Genomic DNA, 25,953 nt, shown 5'->3' with positions numbered 1-25,953 from the left:
CTTTTATTCATTGCTATTTTTGCTTATTACAGGGAGGGAAGATTCCCATCCGTTGGACTGCCCCTGAGGCCATCGCTTACAGGAAGTTTACCTCATCCAGCGATGTCTGGAGCTATGGCATTGTCATGTGGGAGGTGATGTCATACGGCGAGCGGCCATACTGGGACATGAGCAACCAAGATGTAAGTCGCAACTTCTGTATGTAGAGCTTTAATTACACATGTCAAAGACACATTTTACTATGAATGCACCCGCAAAATTATTTTTACACATCTCAAGCACCACTTATAATATGAATAATTTTGATACGCAACGCTGTCTAAACCAGTGTAGGGCTGCAACTAACTTATTACTTTGATTAATTGATTAATAATCGGATAAAAGAGACAAACTACATTTCTATCCTTTCCAGTATTTTATTTTAAAAAAAACAGCTTACTGGCACCATACTTATTTTGGTTATTGTTTCTCAGCAGTTTATAAATAAATGTTTATTAAAAAAAAATATATATATATTATACAAAAAAAATTGCCTCTGCGCATGCGCATAGCATAGATCCAACGAATCGATGACTAAATGAATCGCCAACTATTTTTATAATCGATTTTAATCGATTTTAATCGATTTAATCGATTAGTTGTTGCAGCCCTAAACCAGTGGTGTCCAAACTTCTTCCGCTGAGGGCCGCACACTGAAAAATTAAAGCATTCGGGGGCCATTTGGATCATTTTCTTTTGCAAAACCAATACCATATTTATTGTATGTTCCCTCAATTTTGGTGAATGTTTAAGGTCCCTGGGACCCAAAAGGGTCTCAGTCATTAAAGTGTTAAAAACAAGTCTTATATTAATATTTTTTTTACCTGCAACGCTTAAATCTCTAGATCAACTACAGATCCAGCCGTGGATAATATTTTTTAATACATTTTTTATGTTTGTTTTATGCCTTTCTGTCAAATAAGTTTTCATGGCAAAAACACAAAATAGGCAATATTTTCCTGAAAAAATATTTCAAAGTTAATTAATCATTCATAACAACATTGATTTTAATTCTATGTATTTTTTTAACAATGACAGTTTTAAAGTAAAAGCTCTTTTATTCCACTTTTTATGGTTTTTTTCGTAATAGTATTTTTAAAATGTGCCGCGGCCCAGAAAAAATTAAATAGCTTTGAGCCACAAATGGCCCCGGGCCACACTTTGGACACCACTGGTCTAAACTAACACTCATCCATAGATTATTTTACCTCAAACCTGCAACTCGCATCTTCAGAAGCATGATGACTTCAATTATATGTTCATGTTCTGTAGGTGATCAAAGCAATTGATGAGGGCTATCGGCTGCCCCCACCGATGGATTGTCCCGTGGCGCTCCACCAGCTAATGCTGGACTGCTGGCAGAGAGAAAGAGCGGAGCGACCAAAGTTCGGCCAGATTGTCAACATGTTGGACAAGCTGATTCGTAACCCCAACACTTTGAAGAGGACCGGGGGAGACAGCACTGTCAGGTGAGGCATTGATAAACTTCCATGGTTATGTTCTATAGTATATTGGAAAGTAAACAACCTTGCTGTTTGTATAGGCCTCATTTTTCAGGTGTCTATCCGTGCAGACACGTGGCTGTGCCATTGATAGGCCAGTCTTCAGCTTGTCTAAACAAAGCTCAAATGAATGTTTTAGTTCGAAACACACTGCTTTCATTATAACCACTAACCATCAACAGTGGCTGAAACCAGTGAATGATGACCATTCAATTGGTATTTGCCTGAACCCACCATTAATATTATATGTTGATATTTCATTTCAGTACACCTCTTATACCAACATTACACAACGGATAGGAGCCATATGACTTTTCAAACCAGATCTCATTGACAATCCTATAATATAGAGACTTAGACGTAGACTTCCTTTTATTGTCATTCAAATTTGAACTTTACAGTACAGATAAGAACAACATTTTGTTGCATTAGCTCCTTGTAGTGCAGGATAAAAGAGCAATAAGGTGCATATATAAATACATCTACTGTACAGATAAATATATTGTACTTTTGCATATGCATCCACATTTATGGATGTATGTTATATTGTCTTTATATTCCAGCGAGTTAATCCATTTTTGGGGGGAATTGAGGAGATTATTTTGATGCGTTCAAGAGTCTCACGGCCTGAGGGAAGAAGCTGTTATACAGAACCTGTAGGTTCTGCTACGGAGGCTGCGGAATCTCTTTCTAGAGTCCAGCAGTGAAAACAGTCCTTGGTGGGGGTGGGAGGAGTCTCTGCAGATTTTCTGAGCCCTGGTCAGGCAGCGGCTTTTTGCGATCTCCTGGATAGGAGGAAGAGGAGTCCTGATGATCTTTTCCGCCGTCCTCACCACTCTCTGCAGAGACTTCCAGTATAGTTCATTGAACTGACTTTTTGGGGGGTGTTTCTCTGGTAGTTTTTGTTGTTTACTGACGTTTGATATAAGGGTCTGGTTCACAATCTTTGTTATACTTTATCCCGGAAATGTTGCGCAGGCCTAAAGTCAGGACACTTCCGTGTCACATAATGACGTAAACGTTAAAAATGGCAATGACGCATTTTCAAAAAGAAAGTAAAAAAAGCAAATCACATGTTTAGAACTACAGTGGTATTTCGGGATACAAGTTTGATTGGTTTTGACTGTGACACAGTTCGTACGTCGAAAAACAACCATTAAAATAAATTGAAATCTATTTAATGGGTGTTTGGGCCCCCCCAAAAAGAACACAATTTCAACATGTAACATGACTTTTAAAAAGAGAACTAACTTTTAGATAATACATATTGGGTTGAAACAATACAGTAGAATGTTATACAAAAAACTACAGTAGTTTTATGAAGTAATGTATTATTATTGTATAGCATTTACCTTAGAGAGCGGACTGTTTCCGTATCTCCTTCGAGCTGCTTTTCCATCAAACACACCATCTGGAGGATCTCCAGATGGTGTGTTTGATTTATTTCTTTAATTCAATGAATATCATCATTATTCCCCTTACACTCACTGTCTTCATTCCCATGGTTGGAAAAACAAAGTTATGTTGATCACTAGCTATTAGCTATAATGCTAGTGTGTGAGAAACCAGGTGTTTTGGTCCGATTTTACGGGTTCACTGTGACATTCGCTTCGCCAACTAACAGTAGGGAGGCTCGTAACCCAAATTTTTGTTCACAACCTAAAGCATAACAAATAGCCAAAAGACAGCTTCTATCCCAAAAAAAGTCATAAGCTTTGGTTTCCTTTTGTTCTGTCACTTCTTTTTGTCGTTTTTTATTGTCAAGACAAAGCCACCTGCCAGTGTTGTAACGACTTGGCATTTATGTGTAGTGTAAGAGTTCTGTGATTTCCGACTGTCTGTGAGTCCTGACTATGTGTGTGTCGGCCGAGGCGGACAGAGGACAGTTGAGTTTGCTGATGTTGTTGTATGGTTGGCATGTTATCTTTTTGCAATAAAGAACCTGTTAATCCGACCATCCGTGTAGACATTACAGTGCTTTTAAATAGGAAAGAGCCCAATGCAGCAGCCAATGCTCGTTGAGAAGAGCGATATGTGCTTATTAGATGTCTGATAATGGCTTTTTTGCCGATATCCAATATTCCGATATTGTCCAACTCTTAATTACCGATTCCGATATCAACTGATACCGATATATACTGTCGTGGAATTAACACATTATTATGCCTAATTTTGTTGGGATGTCCCACTGGATGCATTAAACAATGTAACAAGGTTTTCCGAAATAAATCAACTCAATTTATGGAAAAAATTGCCAACATGGCACTGCCATATTTGTTATTAAAGTCGCAAAGTGCATTATGTTTTTTAACATGCCTCAAAATAGCAGCTTGGAATTTGGGACATGCTCTCCCTGAGAGAGCATGAGGAGGTTGAGGTGGGCGGGGTTGAGGTCGGGGGGGTAGGGGGTAGCGGGGGGGGGGGGGGGGGGGGTGTATATTGTTGCGTCCTGGAAGAGTTAGTGCTGCAAGGGGTTCTGGGTATTTGTTCTGTTGTGTTTATGTTGTGTTACGGTGCGGATGTTCTCCCGAAATGTGTTTGTCATTCTTGTTTGGTGTGGGTTCACAGTGTGGCGCATATTTGTAACAGTGTTAAAGTTGTTTCTACGGCCACCCTCAGTGTGACCTGTATGGCTGTTGACCAAGTATAGTTTGCATTCACTTGTGTTTGTGTGAAAAGCCATAGATATTATGTGATTGGGCATTGCCTTAAAGGTTTATTGGCGCTCTGTACTTCTCCCTACGTCCGTGTACACAGCGGCGTTTTAAAAAAGTCATACATTTTACTTTTTGAAACCGATACCGATAATTTTGAAACCGATACCGATTACATTTTAAAGCAATTATCGGCCGATAATATCAGCAGTCCGATATTATCGGACATCTCTAGTGCTTATCTTTCAGTCTCTCTACTAGATTTGTAGCTAGTTGCTTTTTTGATTAACAATCTTTGGCGCTTCATATAGTGACACATTCGCTAAGTTGGCAACGCTAATTGTCTATTTGTGCTCAGTTTTCTCTTTCCAGACCAGCTGCGTTAAATACTGTTCGAGACATAGCGCCAAATCTATTTGCGGCGGTCCAAATGTATCCGTGGTGTATCAAATGTTATCTAGCAGCAACATGTAGCTCATTTCAATAGAACGAGAGTCCTCTACAAATGAGCTTTAATGGTGCTGTACACTCTGGAATGTTGCTGGATTTATGGTGTTACGCTACGTTAAAAACAAATATGACCCTTCAGCTTCAAGGCTATTACTCTTGAGTGGTCAAGAATGACCTACAGGGTGTTAAGAGACTCAATGCAGCCCCGTGGAAGTCTGTTTGAGTTTAATGAGTGAGCACACACGCTTAGCTAATGGTATGTAAGCCAATGGTATTCCTTGCGGAGTAATTAACAGAATGGACTCCTATAAATGTGGCTTGTAAACGGACATGAGGGAACGAGAAGAGGTGTGTATATGTGGATGGCAGTGCATACTTTTCCACCTCCCGATGAAAGATGACTTATTAAAGAGTCTGACATCCCGTTCTCACAGTGCACCCCATCTTAAAAAAAGAATAAGGAGCGAGTCACTAGAGCAGCACAGTTGGCTCAGACTGACTGGCCCCATACAAATGTTTTATGGCCGATGGAGCTGATAGAACTACTGTCCATGTACAACAGACCAAAAAAGGTTTTTCAAAAAAGTTAGCGCTCATTCTCATGACTTTTTCAGGAGAAATTCCACAACTCAGCTCAATTGGGTGTCCACTATCTGTTCTGTTCTTGGTGTTCTATGATGTAAAAGTCAAAGTTTGACCTATTCGGCTTGTTTTTTGTATCCACAACCACAGTGATATGAAAAAATTGGTGCTATAAGCAGCAAAAAGGGCACGCTTAAAGAACAATGCATTTGGAGTACCGTATTTTCCGCACTATAAGGCGCACCGGATTATTAGCCGCACCTTCAATGAATTACATATTTCATAACTTTGTCCACCAATAAGCCGCCCCGGATTATAAGCCGCGCCTACGCTGCGCTAAAGGGAATGTCAAAAAAACAGTCAGATAGTTCAGTCAAACTTTAATAATATATTGAAAACCAGCGTTCTAACAACTCTGTCCCAAAATGTACGCAAATGTGCAATCACAAACATAGTAAAATTCAAAATGGTGTAGAGCAATAGCAACATAATGTTGCTCGAACGTTAATGTCACAACACACAAAATAAACATAGCGCTCACCTTCTGAAGTTATTCTTCATTCGTAAATCCTTCGAATTCTTCGTCTTCGGTGTCCGAATTGAAAAGTTGCGCAAGCGTGGTATCCAAAATGGCCGGTTCCGTCTCGTCGAAGTCATCGGAGTCAGTGTCGCTGTTGTTCTGTGAATCCTGCCTTCCGGAAAGCTCGGACCACAGTTGTGACCGAAATATCTGCCCAGGCATTTACGATCCACTGGCAAATGTTGGCGTATGTCGTCCGGCGCTGTCTGCCCGTCTTAGTGAAGGTGTGTTCGCCTTCGGAGCTGTGTGAAAAAAGCCACCCGGCCTCTTCGCGTAAACTTCCCTTAACCACTCGCTCATCTTTTCTTCATCCATCCCTTCGAGTTAGCTTTTATGATGACGCCGGCTGGAAAGGTCTCTTTTGGCAAGGTCTTCCTTTTGAATATCACCATGGGTGGAAGTTAGCATGGCAAGCTAGAACCACAGTGAAGGATGACTTCTCATTCCCTGTGGTGCGAATATTCACCGTACGTGCTCCCGTTCCACAGTGCGGTTCACAGGAATATCAGTTGCTGTGAAATACGGTAGTAATCCGTGTGCGGATGGAGAGATTGCGTCTTTTTATGAACCGGATCCTTTTCGCTTAGTAGGAGCCATTTTGTGGTCTTTACAGATGTAAACAGGAAATGAAACGTACGGTGATATCCGCGCGTTTTTTCTTCTTCTTCCGGGGGCGGGCGGTAGCTTACAGTAGAAGAAGAAGCGCTTCCTGTTCTATGGGGGCGGGTGCTTACCTTGGCGGTTGCTTGCGTAGAAGAAGAAGCGCTTCCTGTTCTACCGGGAAAAAAGATGGCGGCTGTTTACCGAAGTTGCGAGATCGAAACTTTATGAAAATGAATCGTAATAAAGCGCACCGGGTTATAAGGCGCACTGTTAGCTTTTGAGAAAATTTGTGGTTTTTAGGTGCGCCTTATAGTGCGGAAAATACGGTAAAACCTGTTTCATTTTTTATTGTACTGAACTAATGTAACTCATGAGGAGATGGAGCAACATCAATCTAAATGTTCTCACTTACATCTCCTTTACACCCTCACTAGGCCTACCACTATTCTGCTGGAGCCCAGTAGCCCTGAGGGTTCGTCGGCCGTGGGCACAGTGGAGGACTGGCTTCAGGCCATCGGCATGGAGAGATACATCGACAACTTCACTGCCGCCAGCTACACCACTCCTGAGGCAGTGGTCCACATGACACAAGAGTGAGTAGGAAGGAGAGAATGTGTGGGATGTAAAAAAAACAACCAAAAAAACAATAGTCAACACGTTTTTTTTGAGGGGGCGGTGGTATTTTTTCATATAGGAGATATGTTATTAATACATCTCCTATTTAAAAAAAAGAGTGCAACATGCATATCTGGATCATTCCAGACGCACCATCACAACACCGCCACCCTCCGGAGCACATCTTTGGCATGCTAAAAATAGGTTACCGTATTTTCCGCACTATAAGGCGCACCGGATTATTAGCCGCACCTTCAATGAATTACATATTTCATAACTTTGTCCACCAATAAGCCGCCCCGGATTATAAGCCGCGCCTACGCTGCGCTAAAGGGAATGTCAAAAAAACAGTCAGATAGTTCAGTCAAACTTTAATAATATATTGAAAACCAGCGTTCTAACAACTCTGTCCCAAAATGTACGCAAATGTGCAATCACAAACATAGTAAAATTCAAAATGGTGTAGAGCAATAGCAACATAATGTTGCTCGAACGTTAATGTCACAACACACAAAATAAACATAGCGCTCACCTTCTGAAGTTATTCTTCATTCGTAAATCCTTCGAATTCTTCGTCTTCGGTGTCCGAATTGAAAAGTTGCGCAAGCGTGGGATCCAAAATGGCCGGTTCCGTCTCGTCGAAGTCATCGGAGTCAGTGTCGCTGTTGTTGTCCAGTAGTTCTGTGAATCCTGCCTTCCGGAAAGCTCGGACCACAGTTGTGACCGAAATATCTGCCCAGGCATTTACGATCCACTGGCAAAATTTGGCGTATGTCGTCCGGCGCTGTCTGCCCGTCTTAGTGAAGGTGTGTTCGCCTTCGGAGCTGTGTGAAAAAAGCCACCCGGCCTCTTCGCGTAAACTTCCCTTAACCACTCGCTCATCTTTTCTTCATCCATCCATCCCTTCGAGTTAGCTTTTATGATGACGCCGGCTGGAAAGGTCTCTTTTGGCAAGGTCTTCCTTTTGAATATCACCATGGGTGGAAGTTAGCATGGCAAGCTAGAACCACAGTGAAGGATGACTTCTCATTCCCTGTGGTGCGAATATTCACCGTACGTGCTCCCGTTCCACAGTGCGGTTCACAGGAATATCAGTTGCTGTGAAATACGGTAGTAATCCGTGTGCGGATGGAGAGATTGCGTCTTTTTATGAACCGGATCCTTGTTGCTTAGTAGGAGCCATTTTGTGGTCTTTACAGATGTAAACAGGAAATGAAACGTACGGTGATATCCGCGCGTTTTTTCTTCTTCTTCCGGGGGCGGGTGGTTGCTTACAGTAGAAGAAGAAGCGCTTCCTGTTCTATGGGGGCGGGTGCTTTCCTTGGCGGTTGCTTGCGTAGAAGAAGAAGCGCTTCCTGTTCTACCGGGAAAAAAGATGGCGGCTGTTTACCGAAGTTGCGAGATCGAAACTTTATGAAAATGAATCGTAATAAAGCGCACCGGGTTATAAGGCGCACTGTCAGCTTTTGAGAAAATTTGTGGTTTTTAGGTGCGCCTTATAGTGCGGAAAATACGGTAGGTTGTCTAGATCAGTGTTTTTCAACCACTAGTGTGCCGTGAGGTATTGTCTGGTGTGCTGTGGGATATTATGCAACTTCACCTAATTGAGCCAAAAAATATTATTTGCAAATCAATAATTATAATCTGCAAATAATTTGCCATTGTCTAGTGTCTGTGCTGTTTAGAGCTCGGCAGGGTAACCATGTAAAACTCCATATCAGTAGGTGGCAGCATGTAGTTAATTGATTTGTTGTAGAAGTCGGAACGCGTCGAGGATTGTTTGTCGTGATCCCAATATGCAGAGCACAGCGGGAGACGGCGTGCAGGTAAAAAGGTATGTAACACTTAAACCAAAAATGAACAAAACGGAAAGGAAAAGGCAATGAAGCATAGGGATGGCTATGCAAAACAAAAGTAAAACTGAACTGGCTATAAAGTAAACAAAAACAGAATGCTGGACGACAGTAAAGACTTACAGCATGTGGAGCCGAAACGGCATCCACAAAGTACATCCGTACATGACATGACAATCAACAATGATCCCACAAAGAAGGAAAGCGTCCGCACAACTGAAATAATCTTGTTTGCCAATAGAAAGCAGGTCAGGCAATAGCACTCAAAGGAAGGCGTGAAGCTGCTACAGGAAAACACCAACAAAACAGGAAGGGCCACCAAAATAACACCGCAAGACAGGAACTAAAACACTACACACAGGAAAACAACAACAAACTCAAAATAAAGCACGGCAACCTGGTGGAGTTTCATTTTTTAACCTTTTCTGCTTGTGGTGTGCCTGCGTATTTTTTTTATGAAAAAAATGTGCCTTTGCTCAAAAAAGGTTGAAAAACACTGGTCTAGATCATACTTTGACAGTAAAGGGTCGTTATGTTTGTGTGCTGCATATCCCACAACATAACGAAACAGCACAGGTTCATTTGTTGGAGCATAGGATGACATGATTGTGGGCACAGCCTGTAGTACAGTCTACATGTAGTACCGTTTACATTAGCATCAAATTTCGGTACACAACCTTAATTTGACCCCTTGAATATGCTTTTTGATTGATTGATTGAGAAGTTTATTGACATTTTAAAAAATTGAATCCATGTAATGCTTTAAAAACACAAATGGATGGCACAAAAATCCAAAAGGCTTGTTTCCATTGTGGTCCATTAAATATTCATCACATTTGATACATTCAATAATAAAATATATATAACCTGTAACATGTGTCAAGACGTGGACTATGGGGTTTTTGTTTTCCCGAAATGGAAGTAAAGTTGGATCGGAAATGGCTTGGAGGTAAATACATGATTTTATTTTAACACTAACAAAAGGTACAAAACTAAAGGTGCGCACAAAGGCGGAGAACAAACTTGACTAATGAAACAAAAACTAGCACTTAGGCAGACTATGGGCAAGAAACAAAAACACTTACTGTGACATGAAACGATCAGCATGAACTATGGTAGCATGGGTAACATGGGTAGCAGAAGTCAAACAGAGTTAAACAGGGGTAACAGAGTTAATGTCGCCAGGCCGACCAACAAAAAAAGACAGGCTTAAATACTAGTGACATTATTGATGACAGGTGTGAGAGTCAGAACGTGAAAACAGGTGCAATTAATGGGTTGACACGGTAACAAAGCAAGGGAGTGAAAACAGGAACTAAAATGAGTCCAAAAAACCAAACAGAACATAACTTAAACAAAACATGATCACAGACATGACAACATGTGTATAAACAATTATGTTAAAAAAAATTGATAAATTATGTACGTACATATACACAGTATACATGTCAGGTGATTTGAAAAACAATATATACAAAAATTGGGGGGGGGTGTATATACACTATGTACATGACACTATGTACATGACTATGCACATGTTGACTCCAACAGTGTGCAAAACAGAATGAGAAAATATATATACACTATAACCACATATAAACCTGTTTGATGCTTCGGAAAGTTGCTGGGGATCAAGTTTAGTTCAGATCAGGTAGAGGTTGAGCTGAGCCATGATTTTATGGCAATTTTAAAATTTAGTAGGGAAGTTCGAATTTTAAGGTCTGTTGGTAGTGCATTCCACTGTGTGGTGGCAAAATAGTAGAATGCATTTTTTTCCCGTGAGAGTCTTGAAATTGGGGGGGGGGGAGCGAGGTCTGAGGAACTCCCTTTCGTGTAGTACCTGTGAGCATCACAGTTTAAAAGTTCGACAGGTACTTGGGGACAGTTTCTCTGAGTATTTTGAATACCAGGCACATTGCAATTTGGTGTACTCTTTCCTCAACTCTAAGCCATCCCAATTTAGTAAAGTGGGTGAGTCCTGTATGGGAGGTTGAGCAGGAGTCTCACCAGCTTGTTTTGCGAAGTTTGCAGTTTTGTCTTTAGGTGGCTTGGGGATACTGGTGAACCATGAGGTGCAGGCGTAGTCAAAATGACACTGTATGAGGGCACCGGCAAGGGTCTTAAGTGTATCCCTGTTGATGAACGCAGAAATCCTGCCCAAAAATCAAGTTTTATTATTGATCTTGGTGATTGCTTTTAATGCCATTTTTTCACCCGAGAGAGTGTTGTCCAATATACAACCTAGGTCAGGGGTCGGCAACCCGCGGCTCCGGAGCCGCATGCGGCTCTTTGATCACTCTGATGCGGCTCAGCGTCATACTTGCCGACCCCCCCGATTTCCCCGGGAGACTTCCGGATTTCAGTGCCTCTCGCAGAAAACTCCAGGGATTAATATTCTCCGATTTTCACCCTTACAGTAATAATAAGGGCGTGCCATGATGGTATAGCATTTAGCGCCCTCTACATTCTGAATTAACAGCGTGCCAGCTCAGCCTTTTGTTATATGCATTTTCTGCTTGCACACGTGAGCGACAGCAAGGCATACTTGGTCAACAGCCACACAGGTTACACTGACGGTGGCCATATAATACAACTTTAACACTCTTACTAATAATGCGCCACACTTTGAACCAAAACCAAACAAGAATGACAAACACATTTTGGGAGAACATCTGCACCTTAACACAACATAAACACAACAGAACAAATACCCAGAATCCCATGCAGCCCTGACTCTTCCGGGCTACATTATACACCCCTGCTACCACCAAACCCCGCCCCCACCCCAACCCTGCTCCCTCACACATCAACCCGCCCCCCCCTGTGCGTCGGTTGAGGTGGGCAGGGTTTGGTAGCGGGGGTGTATAATGTAGCCCGGAAGAGTTAGGGCTGCATGGGATTCTGGGTATTTGTTCTGTTGTGTTTATGTTGTGTTACAGTGAAGATGTTCTCCCGAAATGTGTTTGTCATTCTTGTTTGGTGTGGGTTCACAGTGTGGCGCATTATTAGTAAGAGTGTTAAAGTTTTTTATACCGCCACCGTCAGTGTAACCTGTGTGGTTGTTGACCAAGTATGCCTTGTTGTCACTTATGTGAGCAAACAGAAGCCCCGTATAACGTGAGGCTGGGCCGGCACGCTGGTTGTAGTGGGCGCTAAATGCTGTACCATCACGGCATGTTCGAGAGAAAAAGTTTCCCTGACATTCGCAGTCTGCCGGAAAAATCGGGAGGGATGAAGAGTATGACGCTGTCAAGCGCCATTCATATAAAACCCACTAACATTCAATTTTCATATTAAGGTGTGGGCCGCGTGTCTGAGACACTTGGTTTATACATAGCACAAAGCAAAAAAAAACTTTGTATGCAGTGTTATTTCATTTTAAATTTCAAAAGATTTATGTGGCTCCCATTGTTGTCTTTAATTTGTGAAACTGGTCAAAATGGCTCTTTGACTGGTAAAGGTTGCCGACCCCTGACCTAGGTAAATGACCTTGTCTTTGCTGGTGATTATGGTATCACCTGCTTTAATCGTAAAGCCCGGGGGATTTACCTAGGTTGTGCCTGGACCCAAATAGGATGGACTCTGTTTTACCCAGGCTTTCTGTTTTACCTCTGGCTTTCTGACAGTTTGTTATCAGAAAGCCAGAGACAGACATTTCTTGTGCACACCACACTAGATATGTACATATTAGGGCTGTTGAGTGATTCATTTTTTAATCGGATTAATCACAGGTTATTATTTGCTTGCGTGAATAAAATTTGCTTAAGAAAATACCCCGGTGTTTGGATACAAATGCAATTTTGTGGTCAGAGTGTTGTACAGGAACATTTTTTTAATGTTTTACTGAATTGCGAGTCATTGATTTGCGCAACACTTGGTGACAGTAGTAAGAATTAAGTGCACATTTGGAATGTATTTGCAATACTATAGCAAACAAAGTACAGATGTATATTAATAATGTAGTAAACACACCTATGAACAACTTTACATAGTACACTATTTACATCTGCATTTACTCTTCCTTAGTTTTTAATCAGTTGCTCAAACAAACAATCTTATTTACCTTTTCAGATGACAGCGCTGATCTCTTTTTTTTGTACAAACAACGGTAGTTAGCAACCTGAACGACATATTGCAGCACTAGGTCTTCACAGATGTTGAGAGGCTTGCATGTGGTGGCTGTCAATTTAGAAGGGCATTGTTAAAATGAGCTTCTGTAGCCGAGTGTGATCCCACTATCGTGGGATCACACTCCTCAGCCTTCCCGGTAAGGTCTATTCAGGTGTACTGGAGAGGAGGCTACGCCGGATAGTCGAACCTCGGATTCAGGAGGAACAGTGTGGTTTTCGTCCTGGTCGTGGAACTGTGGACCAGCTCTATACTCTCGGCAGGGTCCTTGAGGGTGCATGGGAGTTTGCCCAACCAGTCTACATGTGCTTTGTGGACTTGGAGAAGGCATTCGACCGTGTACCCCGGGAAGTCCTGTGGGGAGTGCTCAGAGAGTATGGGGTAACGGACTGTCTTATTGTGGCGGTTCGCTCCCTGTATAATCGGTGTCAGAGCTTGGTCCGCATTGCCGGCAGTAAGTCGGACACGTTTCCAGTGAGGGTTGGACTCCGCCAGGGCTGCCCTTTGTCACCGATTCTGTTCATAACCTTTATGGACAGAATTTCTAGGCGCAGTCAGGGCGTTGAGGGTATCTGGTTTGGTGGCTGCAGGATTAGGTCTCTGCTTTTTGCAGATGATGTGGTCCTGATAGCTTCATCTGGCCAAGATCTTCAGCTCTCACTGGATCGGTTCGCAGCCGAGTGTGAAGCGACTGGGATGAGAATCAGCACCTCCAAATCCGAGTCCATGGTTCTCGCCCGGAAAAGGGTGGAGTGCCATCTCCGGGTTGGGGAGGAGATCTTGCCCCAAGTGGAGGAGTTCAAGTACCTCGGAGTCTTGTTCACGAGTGAGGGAAGAGTGGATCGTGAGATCGACAGGCGGATCGGTGCGGCATCTTCAGTAATGCGGACGCTGTATCGATCCGTTGTGGTGAAGAAGGAGCTGAGCCAGAAGGCAAAGCTCTCGATTTACCGGTCGATCTACGTTCCCATCCTCACCTATGGTCATGAGCTTTGGGTCATGACCGAAAGGACAAGATCACGGGTACAAGCGGCCGAAATGAGTTTCCTCCGCCGGGTGGCGGGGCTCTCCCTTAGAGATAGGGTGAGAAGCTCTGCCATCCGGGGGGAGCTCAAAGTAAAGCCGCTGCTCCTCCATATCGAGAGGAGCCAGATGAGGTGGTTCGGGCATCTGGTCAGGATGCCACCCGAACGCCTCCCTCGGGAGGTGTTTCGGGCACGTCCGACCGGTAGGAGGCCACGGGGAAGACCCAGGACACGTTGGGAAGACTATGTCTCCCGGCTGGCCTGGGAACGCCTCGGGATCCACCGGGAGGAGCTGGACGAAGTGGCTGGGGAGAGGGAAGTCTGGGCTTCCCTGCTTAGGCTGCTGCCCCCGCGACCCGACCTCGGATAAGCGGAAGAAGATGGATGGATGGATGGATGGATTGTTAAAATGATCTGTTGTAAACTCTGCCAGCTTGGTTTGTTGTCCTCTGTTTGCTGTTAATGTAGCATTCATACTACACGTTCATGTTCATGTTTCGCTTAATGATGCTATTTTAAACTTGATGTGCGCCAATAGTAATAAAGTTTGTAGCGTCAGTACCAAATAATTACCTCAGTTTTATCTAAAGTTATGTCCGAGTTTGTTTTGAAGGGCGCACAGCACATCGCTCTATCGTCAGTGATCATTCACTGCCTGTGCAATGCGTGCCATCTTCCGCCGGTCAAAACAAAAAATGTGATTAATCTTCTATGTGAAATCAATTGTTTTTAATAATCACATGCGTTATTGTGTTCTTGTACGTATGTTCGTGCATTTCTCCAGTTTTAAGATCAAAAACTGGATTACGCTTCTCTGTGGACGCACCAGCGTACTTTGGCTCACTCCTCCCCCTCCAAACCCACTTAAGAAATAAGCTCATAACCTCTCAAAGGCTGTGATTGGTCAATTTATACAGGGAATTGTGTGTAAATGACTTGTTCAGATGGCACACAGCACAACTCTGTGACAGTTGCAATAAAAAATAACTTCCATTGATTAGTTCCAGCTACAACAAAACTCCCCTTCTCTCTTTGATTGGCATAAATAGTCGACGAGAGAGTTGTGGTGGCTCAGAGAGCGGACGCACCCCCAACAAAGAGCTATAAAAGCAGGGGTGTCCACAGTGTGGTGTTCGGGGCCACTAGCGGTCCGTGGCTTGTTTTTTATTGGCCCGCGGAACAAATAAAAGGCACAATAACCACCCATCCATTTTCTACCGCTTGTCCCTTTTGGGGTGGCGGGGGGTCGCTGGAGCCTATCTCAGCTGCATTCGGGCGGTAGGCGGGGTACACCCTGGACAAGTCGCCACCTCATCGCAGGGCCAACACAGATAGACAGACAACATTCACACTCACATTCACACACTAGGGCCAATTTAGTGTTGCCAATCAACCTATCCCCAGGTGCATGTCTTTGGAGGTGGGAGGAAGCCGGAGTACCCGGAGGGAACCCACACAGGGGAGAACATGCAAACTCAACACAGAACGATCCCGAGTCCGGGATTGAACTCAGGTCTACTCAGGACCTTCGTATTGTGAGGCAGATGCACTAACCCCTCTTCCACCGTGCTGCCCGCATAAAAACTAATAACTCTAATTAGTACGGTGGAAGAGGGGTTAGTGCGTCTGCCTCACAATACGAAGGTGCTGAGTAGTCTGGGGTTCAATCCCAGGCTCGGGATCTTTCTGTGTGGAGTTTGCATGTTCTCCCCGTGACTGCGTGGGTTCCCTCCGGGTACTCCGGCTTCCTCCCACCTCCAAAAACATGCACCTGGGGATAGGTTGATTGGCAACACTAAATGGTCCCTAGTGTGTGAATGTGAGTGTGAATGTTGTCTGTCTATCTGTGTTGGCCCTGCGATGAGGTGGCGACTTGTCCAGGGTGTACCCCGCCTTCCGCCCGATTGTAGCTGAGATAGGCTCCAGCGCCCCCCGCGACCCCGAAGGGAATAAGCGGTAGAAAATGGATGGATGGATGGATAGTATTACTCCTGTCTTGCTGTTTTTTGCACGTCCATCCATCCATCCATCCATCTTCTTCCGCTTATCCGAGGTCGGGTCGCGGGGGCGGCAGCCTAAGCAGGGAAGCCCAGACTTCCCTCTCCCCAGCCACTTCGTCCAGCTCCTCCCGGTGGATCCCGAGGCGTTCCCAGGCCAGCCGGGAGACATAGTCTTCCCAACGTGTCCTGGGTCTTCCCCGTGGCCTCCTACCGGTCGGACGTGCCCGAAACACCTCCCGAGGGAGGCGTTCGGGTGGCATCCTGACCAGATGCCCGAACCACCTCATCTGGCTCCTCTCGATATGGAGGAGCAGCGGCTTTACTTTGAGCTCCCCCCGGATGGCAGAGCTTCTCACCCTATCTCTAAGGGAGAGCCCCGCCACCCGGCGGAGGAAACTCATTTCGGCCGCTTGTACCCGTGATCTTGTCCTTTCGGTCATGACCCAAAGCTCATGACCATAGGTGAGGATGGGAACGTAGATCGACCGGTAAATCGAGAGCTTTGCCTTCTGGCTCAGCTCCTTCTTCACCACAACGGATCGATACAGCGTCCGCATTACTGAAGATGCCGCACCGATCCGCCTGTCGATCTCACGATCCACTCTTCCCTCACTCGTGAACAAGACTCCGAGGTACTTGAACTCCTCCACTTGGGTTTTTTGCACGTTGAAACACAAATTTCTAAAATGTTGACTTAAACCCACTAACAACCAACGTCCAATGTAGTGGACATTTGATTTTCAGGTCTATTTCATTTGGCAGAGTTACGCATTTCGGATAAAATTAGCCCTTTAATGCAAAACACAAATGTCCACTGCGGTGGATGCTGATTCTCAGGAGGTTATTGGTGTATTTTCCATTATTTTATGTTTTGTTTTACAAAACATTCTTAATGTCTTGGAGCCATCCTGACCTGCACGTGGTGATATGTACATTTAAGACTAACGTCTCTCAGTTAGACATTTTTAAGGGAAAACATTTGCCACACAATTGTCCACTGCAGTGGACGCTGGTTCTCAAGAGGTTATTTTTGAAAGATGTTTTGTAATTATTGTTTTTGTGGTAGTCAAACTGTAGAACCATCCGTGTTATATCAGCGAAGACATATTTTATGACGTGCTTCAGTCTCTGTTATTTTAAGCATTCACCTAATCTATGAAAATGGCAGGACTGGGATTGCAACTGTCAAGATGCTGGAAGGCTGCAAAAGCCATCATGCGGATCATTAGGTCTGTCTGTTTTTGTTATTGTGGGTCCTCGTTCCTAAGTGTGCTTCCTCTCCTCACAGGGACCTGACCCGCATCGGCATCTCCGCAGGAGCACACCAGAGCAAGATCCTTACAAGTGTCCAGGGAATGCTCTCCCAAATGCAACAGATGCAAGGCAGAATGGTTCCCGTCTGAGACATTTAAAAACGGAAGGGAAAAAAAGGAGCGAAGTGACTTCATTTCCTAGAAAAACAACAAAATACACACACAAAAAAAAGACATTTGAAACGAGAAAAACTATGAAGAAATAGTTGACCTCATCCGTGCACTTTAACTTTGCTCTGAAAGAAAAGTGGGGACAATGGCACTTTTTGTAAGATTCAGACATTTCTTCTGCCCTTTTTTGTTGAACGCATTTGAGGATAGATGGAGGAACGTCTTGGAAGTGTTTCCAAAAGGCCAATCTGGAGTGCCTTTGTTGGTTTGGAAGGAACAGCAAGACAGACGGTAAAGCTTTCCTTTCGGGCAAAATGTTTTTTTCTGAATGATACGCAGAGCAGTTTTTTTTTTGTTTTTTTTTTTCTACATGTTTATCGTCTCCGTGGGACTTCCCTGACCACCATTGTTCTGTCTCAGCTGGATCTGTTCAATAACTCACACACAAAATGGAGGATCTTATCCGTCAGACGTCCAGTGTTGGCTTTGGCGGCACAATGGGGACTTTTTTTTGTTGCTCCATTCTGGACTTTCTTGCCATTTTTTGCCGCCTGTTTTTGATCTCGGAGAGAAACTCCCATTTCTTCCTAAACATGTCCTCCCTCACCTCTGCTGAACACGCGGTGGAGGTCGGCCCTCAGCACTAGAGCCTTGGCGGCCCCCACTTCCTGCTGCAGGACCACCTGACTCTTCCTCACCGATCTCAATGGAATTTTGTTTGGCTGGACTTAATTGGGTTTATTCATGCAGCAAGACAAAGGAACATATGGCAGGATTTAATCAAAAGGATGTCTGCAACAAATGCAATATGGATGCGGAGTGAATCACAATCATCACCCTCCGCTGAGGATTAGTCAAGCTGTTATCAAGGTGAGAATTTTGATTGCATTTGTTTGTTTGTCTTCTTCAGTTCTGCTTTTTGACATTATGTTATACTGTACTATCGTGCTACATCAGTTTTCCTTAACTAATGTGTTCCGAAATGTCCGATGTTGACCGAATCGTACGAAAACCCAAACAATTTCTCACATAAGAAATCATTTAAAGCCAAATCATCTTTTCCAAAACCTGAATATATGAACACAAACACATTTAATATCGACAAAAGATAGTTTTGCATGTATAAAACAATGACAAATACATATAAATGACAAATAAAATGGATACATTAATACCAACATCAATTTGACCTTAATAAGAATATTTTTTGATCAAGACAAACTTTGCTACGAGTTCTATTTTAATTCTTCTTCAAAGTGCTGGCACTTGCAACTTTTTGGGTCCCATAGTGGGTTATTTCATGGGTGGGAGTCTTTGGGCACATTACGAATCTAGTATTGATGCATCTGTAATTTATGTATCCTCCTTTTGCTTTTGACATATTACATCATTTTTGGATGTGATTGTACACAGCATTGGTTCTTTATGTATATATAGTTTGAAGACTAGATATGTGCACACTGCAGCAGCCTGCTAACGTGCCATCATAGGCGAGCACGCATCCGTGTTGCTTTAGTTTCTGTTAGGGATGTCCGATAATGGCTTTTTGCCCATATCCGATATTCCGATATTGTCCAACTCTTTAATTACCGATACCGATATCAACCGATATATACATTATTATGCCTAATTTGGACAACCAGGTATGGTGAAGATAAGGTACTTTTAAAAAACAATAATAAAATAAAATAAGATAAATAAATTAAAAACATTTTCTTGAATAAAAAAGAAAGTAAAACAATATAAAAACAGTTACATAGAAACTAGTAATTCATGAAAATGAGTAAAATTAACTGTTAAAGGTTAGTACTATTAGTGGACCAGCAGCACGCACAATCATGTGTGCTTACGGACTGTATCCCTTGCAGACTGTATTGATATATATTGATATATAATGTAGGAACCAGAATATTAATAACAGAAAGAAACAACCCTTTTGTGTGAATGAGTGTGAATGAGGGGAGGACGTTTTTTTGGGTTGGTGCACTAATTGTAAGTGTATTTTTGTGTTTTTTATGTTGATTTAATAAAAAAAATAAAAATAAAAACTGATACCGATAATTTCCGATATTACATTTTAACGCATTTATCGATCGATATTATCGGACATCTCTAGTTTCCGTGACACTTGGTCTCTGTATGCATTCAGCTCTAAGAAGTGTGCAGTATCTACTCTTTCATATTTATGTCAGACAGTGGTGTCGCACTATGTGGATATTTTTCTCTCTCCTGGTTATTTTCTGCTGTAATGCAGTTCCAGTTAGACCTCTGTTAAAGTGTAGAGAACACTTACCATATTTTCCGGACAAAAGCCGCTACTTTTTTTTTCAAACGCTTTTGACCGTGTAGTTCATAAAACAGTGCGTTCAATTTATGGATTTTTCTTCGCTAACGACTATAATGTTTGGCATTCAACAAATAGTTGTCATATTACACCGACAGAGACACCAAAAAGGTGTGTTATTTTTTGGGCTATGGCGCCATCTTTTGGACGAGTTCGCTAACTACAGGTGCTGCAGGTGGAAAATGCACTTCCTGTTTTGTGCCTTGAACCTGAAGAATAACCGTCCATAGCGTTTCTGCTTTGAAAGGATTCTTCATTCATCATTCCAAGCAGTGTTTGTAAGTTTTACAATATAACTAAAACAATATTCAAACCGTCCCATGTGTAATGTCTGTAGGAGTGTTTTCATGCATATTTGTACGGGCTATCGTAAAGTAATCAAGTTAGCAAATATGCTATCACGTTTACAAGTCTCTGTGTTAGTATTATTAACTTAAAATGGCATTAATTTTGTATTGTTTCAGTTTCGTAAATCCAACAAACTCTGAGTGCATTTAGCCGATTGGAGAGCTCGCTTCCGTAGGTAGTGGGTCCATGAGGATGACTTCTGTTTTGTTTGATCAGCCGTTTTTCTACCGTGTGACAGGCACAGGTAATGAAGCATTTACAAAATATTTCGTACTGGTATATATCTGTGGCTTATGATCCGGTGCAGGTATTATATGTAAACATATTGTTGTCTTTTAAAATTTGGTGGGTGCGGCTTAAACACTGGTGTGCTCTGTAAATTTGTTGTTGTTTTACTACTTCTTTAGCGGTTAGCATGGCTTCTCTCCCCCTCCTGCTGTATTTTACTATGTGTGCCCGCGATAGTTGCGCATTTCAAAACCGTACTTTGAGCAACATACTTAAATACTCGATATTTGGAATCTGGCCCAATCGATTTAGAAACGTCCACGCATTTAAGAATCAATCATTTCCCTGACCCCTTGTTATTTTTCAGCAGTACACAATTTAAAAAAGCACAGCAAATGAGTCACCAAGACATGAGATTCTTAAGTTGGGCACTCAACTCTGCACGTGAAACTGAATTAAATAAAAATGTATGCGAATGGACAAACATTATAACAATAACAAATCCCTTTTATAAGCTTGCTTTGCAGGTCACTCATGGTGGAGCTGTAATGTCTATCTCACTTTTTGGGGGAATTTTGCCTTTCATTCACAATCCTCACATGAGACAAGAACACATGTATTTATCTTCTCTGTGCATTCTAGTCTGCCAGCAAGAGGCGGCTAACAATGAAGATAATAGGGGTTTTACCCCTGTAAGGCCCTCTCAAAAACAACAACAATGGAGCGAGCCCATTTTTGTTTGCCACCACTGATCATGGCAGACTTCTTTGGAGCTAACGTCGATGTCGATGACAAATGATGGTCCGCTACATCAGTGGTCCCCAACCACCGGTCCGCGGCCCGGTACCGGTCCGCGGACCGATTGGTACCGGGCCGCACAATAAAAAAAAAATTAAAAAAAAATAAAAATATATACCGTATTTTCCGCACTATAAGGCGCACCGGATTATTAGCCGCACCTTCTATGATTTACATATTTCATAATTTTGTCCACCAATAAGCCGCCCCGGACTATAAGCCGCGCCTACGCTGCGCTAAAGGGAATGTCAAAAAAACAGTCAGATAGGTCAGTCAAACTTTAATAATATATTAAAAACCAGCGTTCTAACAACTCTGTTCACTCCCAAAATGTACGCAAATGTGCAATCACAAACATAGTAAAATTCAAAATAGTGCAGCGCAATAGCAACATAATGTTGCTCGAACGTTAATGTCACAACACACAAAATAAACATAGCGCTTACTTTCTGAAGTTATTCTTCATTCGTAAATCCTTCGTCTTCGGTGTCCGAAGTGAAAAGTTGGGCAAATTTACGATCCACTGGCAGATGTTGGCGTCGTCTGGCGCTGCCTCCTCGTCTTAGTGAAGGTGTGTTCGCCTTCTGTCTTCCATTGTTCCCACGCAGTTAGCAGTCTAGCTTCGAATGCCCTGTTGACACCAATATCTAGCGGCTGGAGGTCTTTTGTCAATCCACCCGGAATGACGGCGAGTATTGAATTAAGCGTGTCTCTCAATGTGCTGTTATGAGCTAGCAAATATAACAACTACACTACCCAGCATGCAACGATAGTTACGAGCATGCGCGGTAGCCCTGAGAAGTTCCCACGCAGTTAGCAGTCTAGCTTCGAATGCCCTGTTGACACCAATATCTAGCGGCTGGAGGTCTTTTGTCATCCACCCGGAATGACGGCGAGTATTGAATTAAGCGTGTCAGCGTGTCTCTCAATGTGCTGTTATGAGCTAGCAAATATAACAACTACACTACCCAGCATGCAACGATAGTTACAAGCATGCGCGGTAGCCCTGAGAAGTTCCCACGCAGTTAGCAGTCTAGCTTCGAATGCCCTGTTGACACCAATATCTAGCGGCTGGAGGTCTTTTGTCAATCCACCCGGAATGACGGCGAGTATTGAATTAAGCGTGTCTCTCAATGTGCTGTTATGAGCTAGCAAATATAACAACTACACTACCCAGCATGCAACGATAGTTACGAGCATGCGCAGTAGCCCTGAGAAGCGATGTTGTATGCTGGGAGTTCGAATGTGGTTATGAGCACGCTGTGAGAAAACGTTGAGAACTCAGTTAACACGCCTCGTCTGCATTATTTATAATTAGACAGACAACACACTTAATAGGAGCCATTTGGGGTCTTTACATAAACACACAAATGGAAATGAAACGTCACATATCCCAGCATGCACCGCGCGCTTCTTCTACGGGGAAAAAAGATGGCGGCTGTTTACCGAAGTTGCGAGACCTAAACTTTATGAAAATGAATCGTAATAAAGCGCACCGGGTTATAAGGCGCACTGTTAGCTTTTGAGAAAATTTGTGGTTTTTAGGTGCGCCTTATAGTGCGGAAAATACGGTATATATATATTTTTTTTAAATTAAATCTACATAAAAACAGAATATATACACTATATATCAATGTATATCAATACAGTCTACAGGGATACAGTCCGTAAGCACACATGATTGTATTTCTTTATTAAAAAAAAAAATCACCCCCCCCCCCGGTCCGCGGGACAAATTTTCAAGCGTTGACCGGTCCGCAGCTACAAAAAGGTTGGGGACCACTGCGCTACATGATCTTTTTGAGCATGAATATATATGGAGAATGACCTACAGCTGTTAGAACTTGGGTGCTAAGCAGTTAAAGCCCTAGTGAAACACTTAGGCTATGTCTACACTAAGCCCTTTAACCCCTTAAACGAATAATTATTTAGCCTAAGACCCATTTCAGCCACACTAAACCAGCGTTTAAGGTTCCCCTCCTCGGATAATTTTTTATTCTTGAATCTCCGGCACTTAGCTTTGCATGGACTCATTGATTGCTTACGAACTGAGTTCGGATAGGAAGTGATGCCAGAAAGACCGCGCCACAGCCAGCTTCATAATAAAGCGGTTTCGTAACTCGGAATTAACCAATCGAAATATGGAGGCGAGTCATGCAGACATGCCTGTGTTTCTCCTTCCGTCTGTGCAGACGCTTGTGGAAATCACACATGAATACCTTAAGAGAAAGCGATTGCAGCTATTTGGGATACAACACTTCTCAAACGGCAGGAAAACTTTCGTATTTCCAGGTCAGCTGTGATTCTACTTACCGAAAAACTTCGTCCATGTGTCGAAGTAGAGACAATGAGAATGTGGGCTCCCGTGGATGTGATAAAAAAGGGAGCGTGTGCTTTGTAATACCTGGCCTTCGAGTGAAGACTACGGAAAACATTGAATGCATTTGGACTGGCAAAGCAGACTGTATCAGTTATTGTCCGCCATGTATGTCGGACTCAACCTAGTCTGTGTGTGACAATCATTGGTACTTTAACTTTTAACTTTAACAAGAGAAAAAGCGCTATATAAATCTAACTCACTTTCTAATTTTTTCCTTGGAGATGTGTAAGTAAGATGCAACTATAATTATTTGATACTTATTTATATTGACAAATGTGTTTTAGACTGCAATATGTTTCACTTGAAGACACTTATATTACGTATGTCTAGCTTGTGCTAAGCTGTTGTGTAGCTGCTAGCTTCTAGAAGCCTATAGCCTACCATGTTTATCTGAGATTTTAGATGCAAGCTGATATCATATATGTATTTATTTTGCCGATATTGGACAAAGCACCCCAACTCAATGCTACAATGATTAGATTGATGTTTTTTATTATCACAAAGATTGTTGTTTTTGTTATTGTTTGCAAATTTAGTAAACAAGCGCCCAAAAAAAAGAAAAGATCTGAATATTACATTTATATTGTGACACCACTATTCTGTGTTTTTGTTGGATTATAATTTTGATCAAAATTGGAAGTATTCAATGATCTTGAAAATATATGGTATCAGCATTGGTATGACCAATACTACCCCTGTAACTACTTGGTTTTGGATCAATACCCACATTCGTTGTTTCGCCCAAAACTAGAGATGTCCGATAATGGCTTTTTTGTCGATATCCGATATTCCGATATTGTCCAACTCTTAAGTACCGATTCCGATATCAACCGATAATGATATATACAGTCGTGGAATGAACACATTATTATGCCTAATTTTGTTGTGATGCCCCGCTGGATGCATTAAACTGTCACGACTAGGACCATGGCTTGGTTTGTTCTCCCGAGGTGCAAGTGATTTGGACCAGACATGGCGTGAAGGTGAATACATGATTTATTTTAACACTATATATCAAAAAGGAACAAACGAAAAGCGCGCACAATGGCGGAGGTACAAAACTAGGCTATTGAAAACAAAACTTGCACATAGGCAGAAACTGTGAACAATTACCGTATTTTCCGCACTATAAGGCGCACCGGATTATTAGCCGCACCTTCTATGAATTACATATTTCATAATTTTGTCCACCAATAAGCCGCCCCGGACTAAAAGCCGCGCCTACGCTGCGCTAAAGTGAATGTCAAAAAAACGCTGCGCTAAAGTGAATGTCAAAAAAACAGTCAGATAGTTCAGTCAAACTTTAATAATATATTGAAAACCAGCGTTCTAACAACTCTGTCCCAAAATGTACGCAAATGTGCAATCACAAACATAGTAAAATTCAAAATGGTGTAGAACAATAGCAACATAATGTTGCTCGAACGTTAATGTCACAACACACAAAATAAACATAGCGCTCACCTTCTGAAGTTATTCTTCATTCGTAAATCCTTCGAATTCTTCGTCTTCGGTGTCCGAATTGAAAAGTTGGGCGAATACGGGATCCAAAATGGCCGGTTCCGTCTCGTCGAAGTCACCGGAGTCAGTGTCACTGTTGTCCAGCAGTTCTGTGAATCCTGCCTTCCGGAAAGGTCGGACCACAGTTGTGACCGAAACTATCTGCCCAGGCATTTACGATCCACTGGCAGATGTTGGCGTATGTCGACCGGCGCTATCTGCCCGTCTTAGTGAAGGTGTGTTCGCCTTCGGAGCTGTGTGAAAAAAGACACCCGGCCTCTTCGCGTAAACTTCCCTTAACCACTCGCTCATCTTTTCTTCATCCATCCATCCCTTCGAGTTAGCTTTTATGATGACGCCGGCTGGAAAGGTCTCTTTTGGATGGGTGGAAGTTAGCATGGCAAGCTAGAACCACAGTGAAGGATGACTTCTCATTCCCTGTGGAGCGAATATTCACCGTACGTGCTCCCGTTCCACAGTGCGGTTCAGTTGCTGTGAAATACGGTAGTAATCCGTGTGCGGATGGAGAGATTGCGTCTTTTTATGAACCGGATCGTTTTGTAGGAGCCATTTTGTGGTCTTTACAGATGTAAACAGGAAATGAAACGTACGGTGATATCCGCGCGTTTTTTCTTCTTCTTCCGGGGGCGGGTGAAGCGCTTCCTGTTCTATGGGGGCGGGTGAAGCGCTTCCTGTTCTATGGGGGCGAGTGCTTTCATTGGCGGTTGCTTGCGTAGAAGAAGAAGCGCTTCCTGTTCTACCGGGAAAAAAGATGGCGGCTGTTTACCGAAGTTGCGAGACCGAAACTTTATGAAAATGAATCGTAATAAAGCGCACCGGGTTATTAGGCGCACTGTCAGCTTTTGAGAAAAATTGTGGTTTTTAGGTGCGCCTTATAGT

General features: G+C 42.9%; 1 protein-coding gene across 1 annotated transcript in view; it reads left to right on the top strand.

Moving 5' to 3' along the window:
* The window catches only part of epha4l (eph receptor A4, like), a 120,781-nt gene that overhangs the window by 91,454 nt on the left and 3,374 nt on the right, over window positions 1-25,953 (top strand). Inside the window, exons 14-17 of the mRNA XM_061925390.2 lie at window positions 33-182; window positions 1,312-1,508; window positions 6,845-7,003; window positions 17,320-18,325. Of these exons, the coding sequence (XP_061781374.2) occupies window positions 33-182; window positions 1,312-1,508; window positions 6,845-7,003; window positions 17,320-17,434 (621 nt within the window). The 3' untranslated portion in view covers window positions 17,435-18,325. The remainder of the gene's footprint in view (window positions 1-32; window positions 183-1,311; window positions 1,509-6,844; window positions 7,004-17,319; window positions 18,326-25,953) is intronic.

The sequence above is a fragment of the Nerophis lumbriciformis genome, linkage group LG30 (genome assembly GCF_033978685.3).
Source record: "Nerophis lumbriciformis linkage group LG30, RoL_Nlum_v2.1, whole genome shotgun sequence".
Classification (NCBI taxonomy): Eukaryota; Metazoa; Chordata; class Actinopteri; order Syngnathiformes; family Syngnathidae; genus Nerophis; species Nerophis lumbriciformis.
Note: the sequence above shows the minus strand (reverse complement) of the source record. Positions and strands in the feature narration are given on the sequence as shown.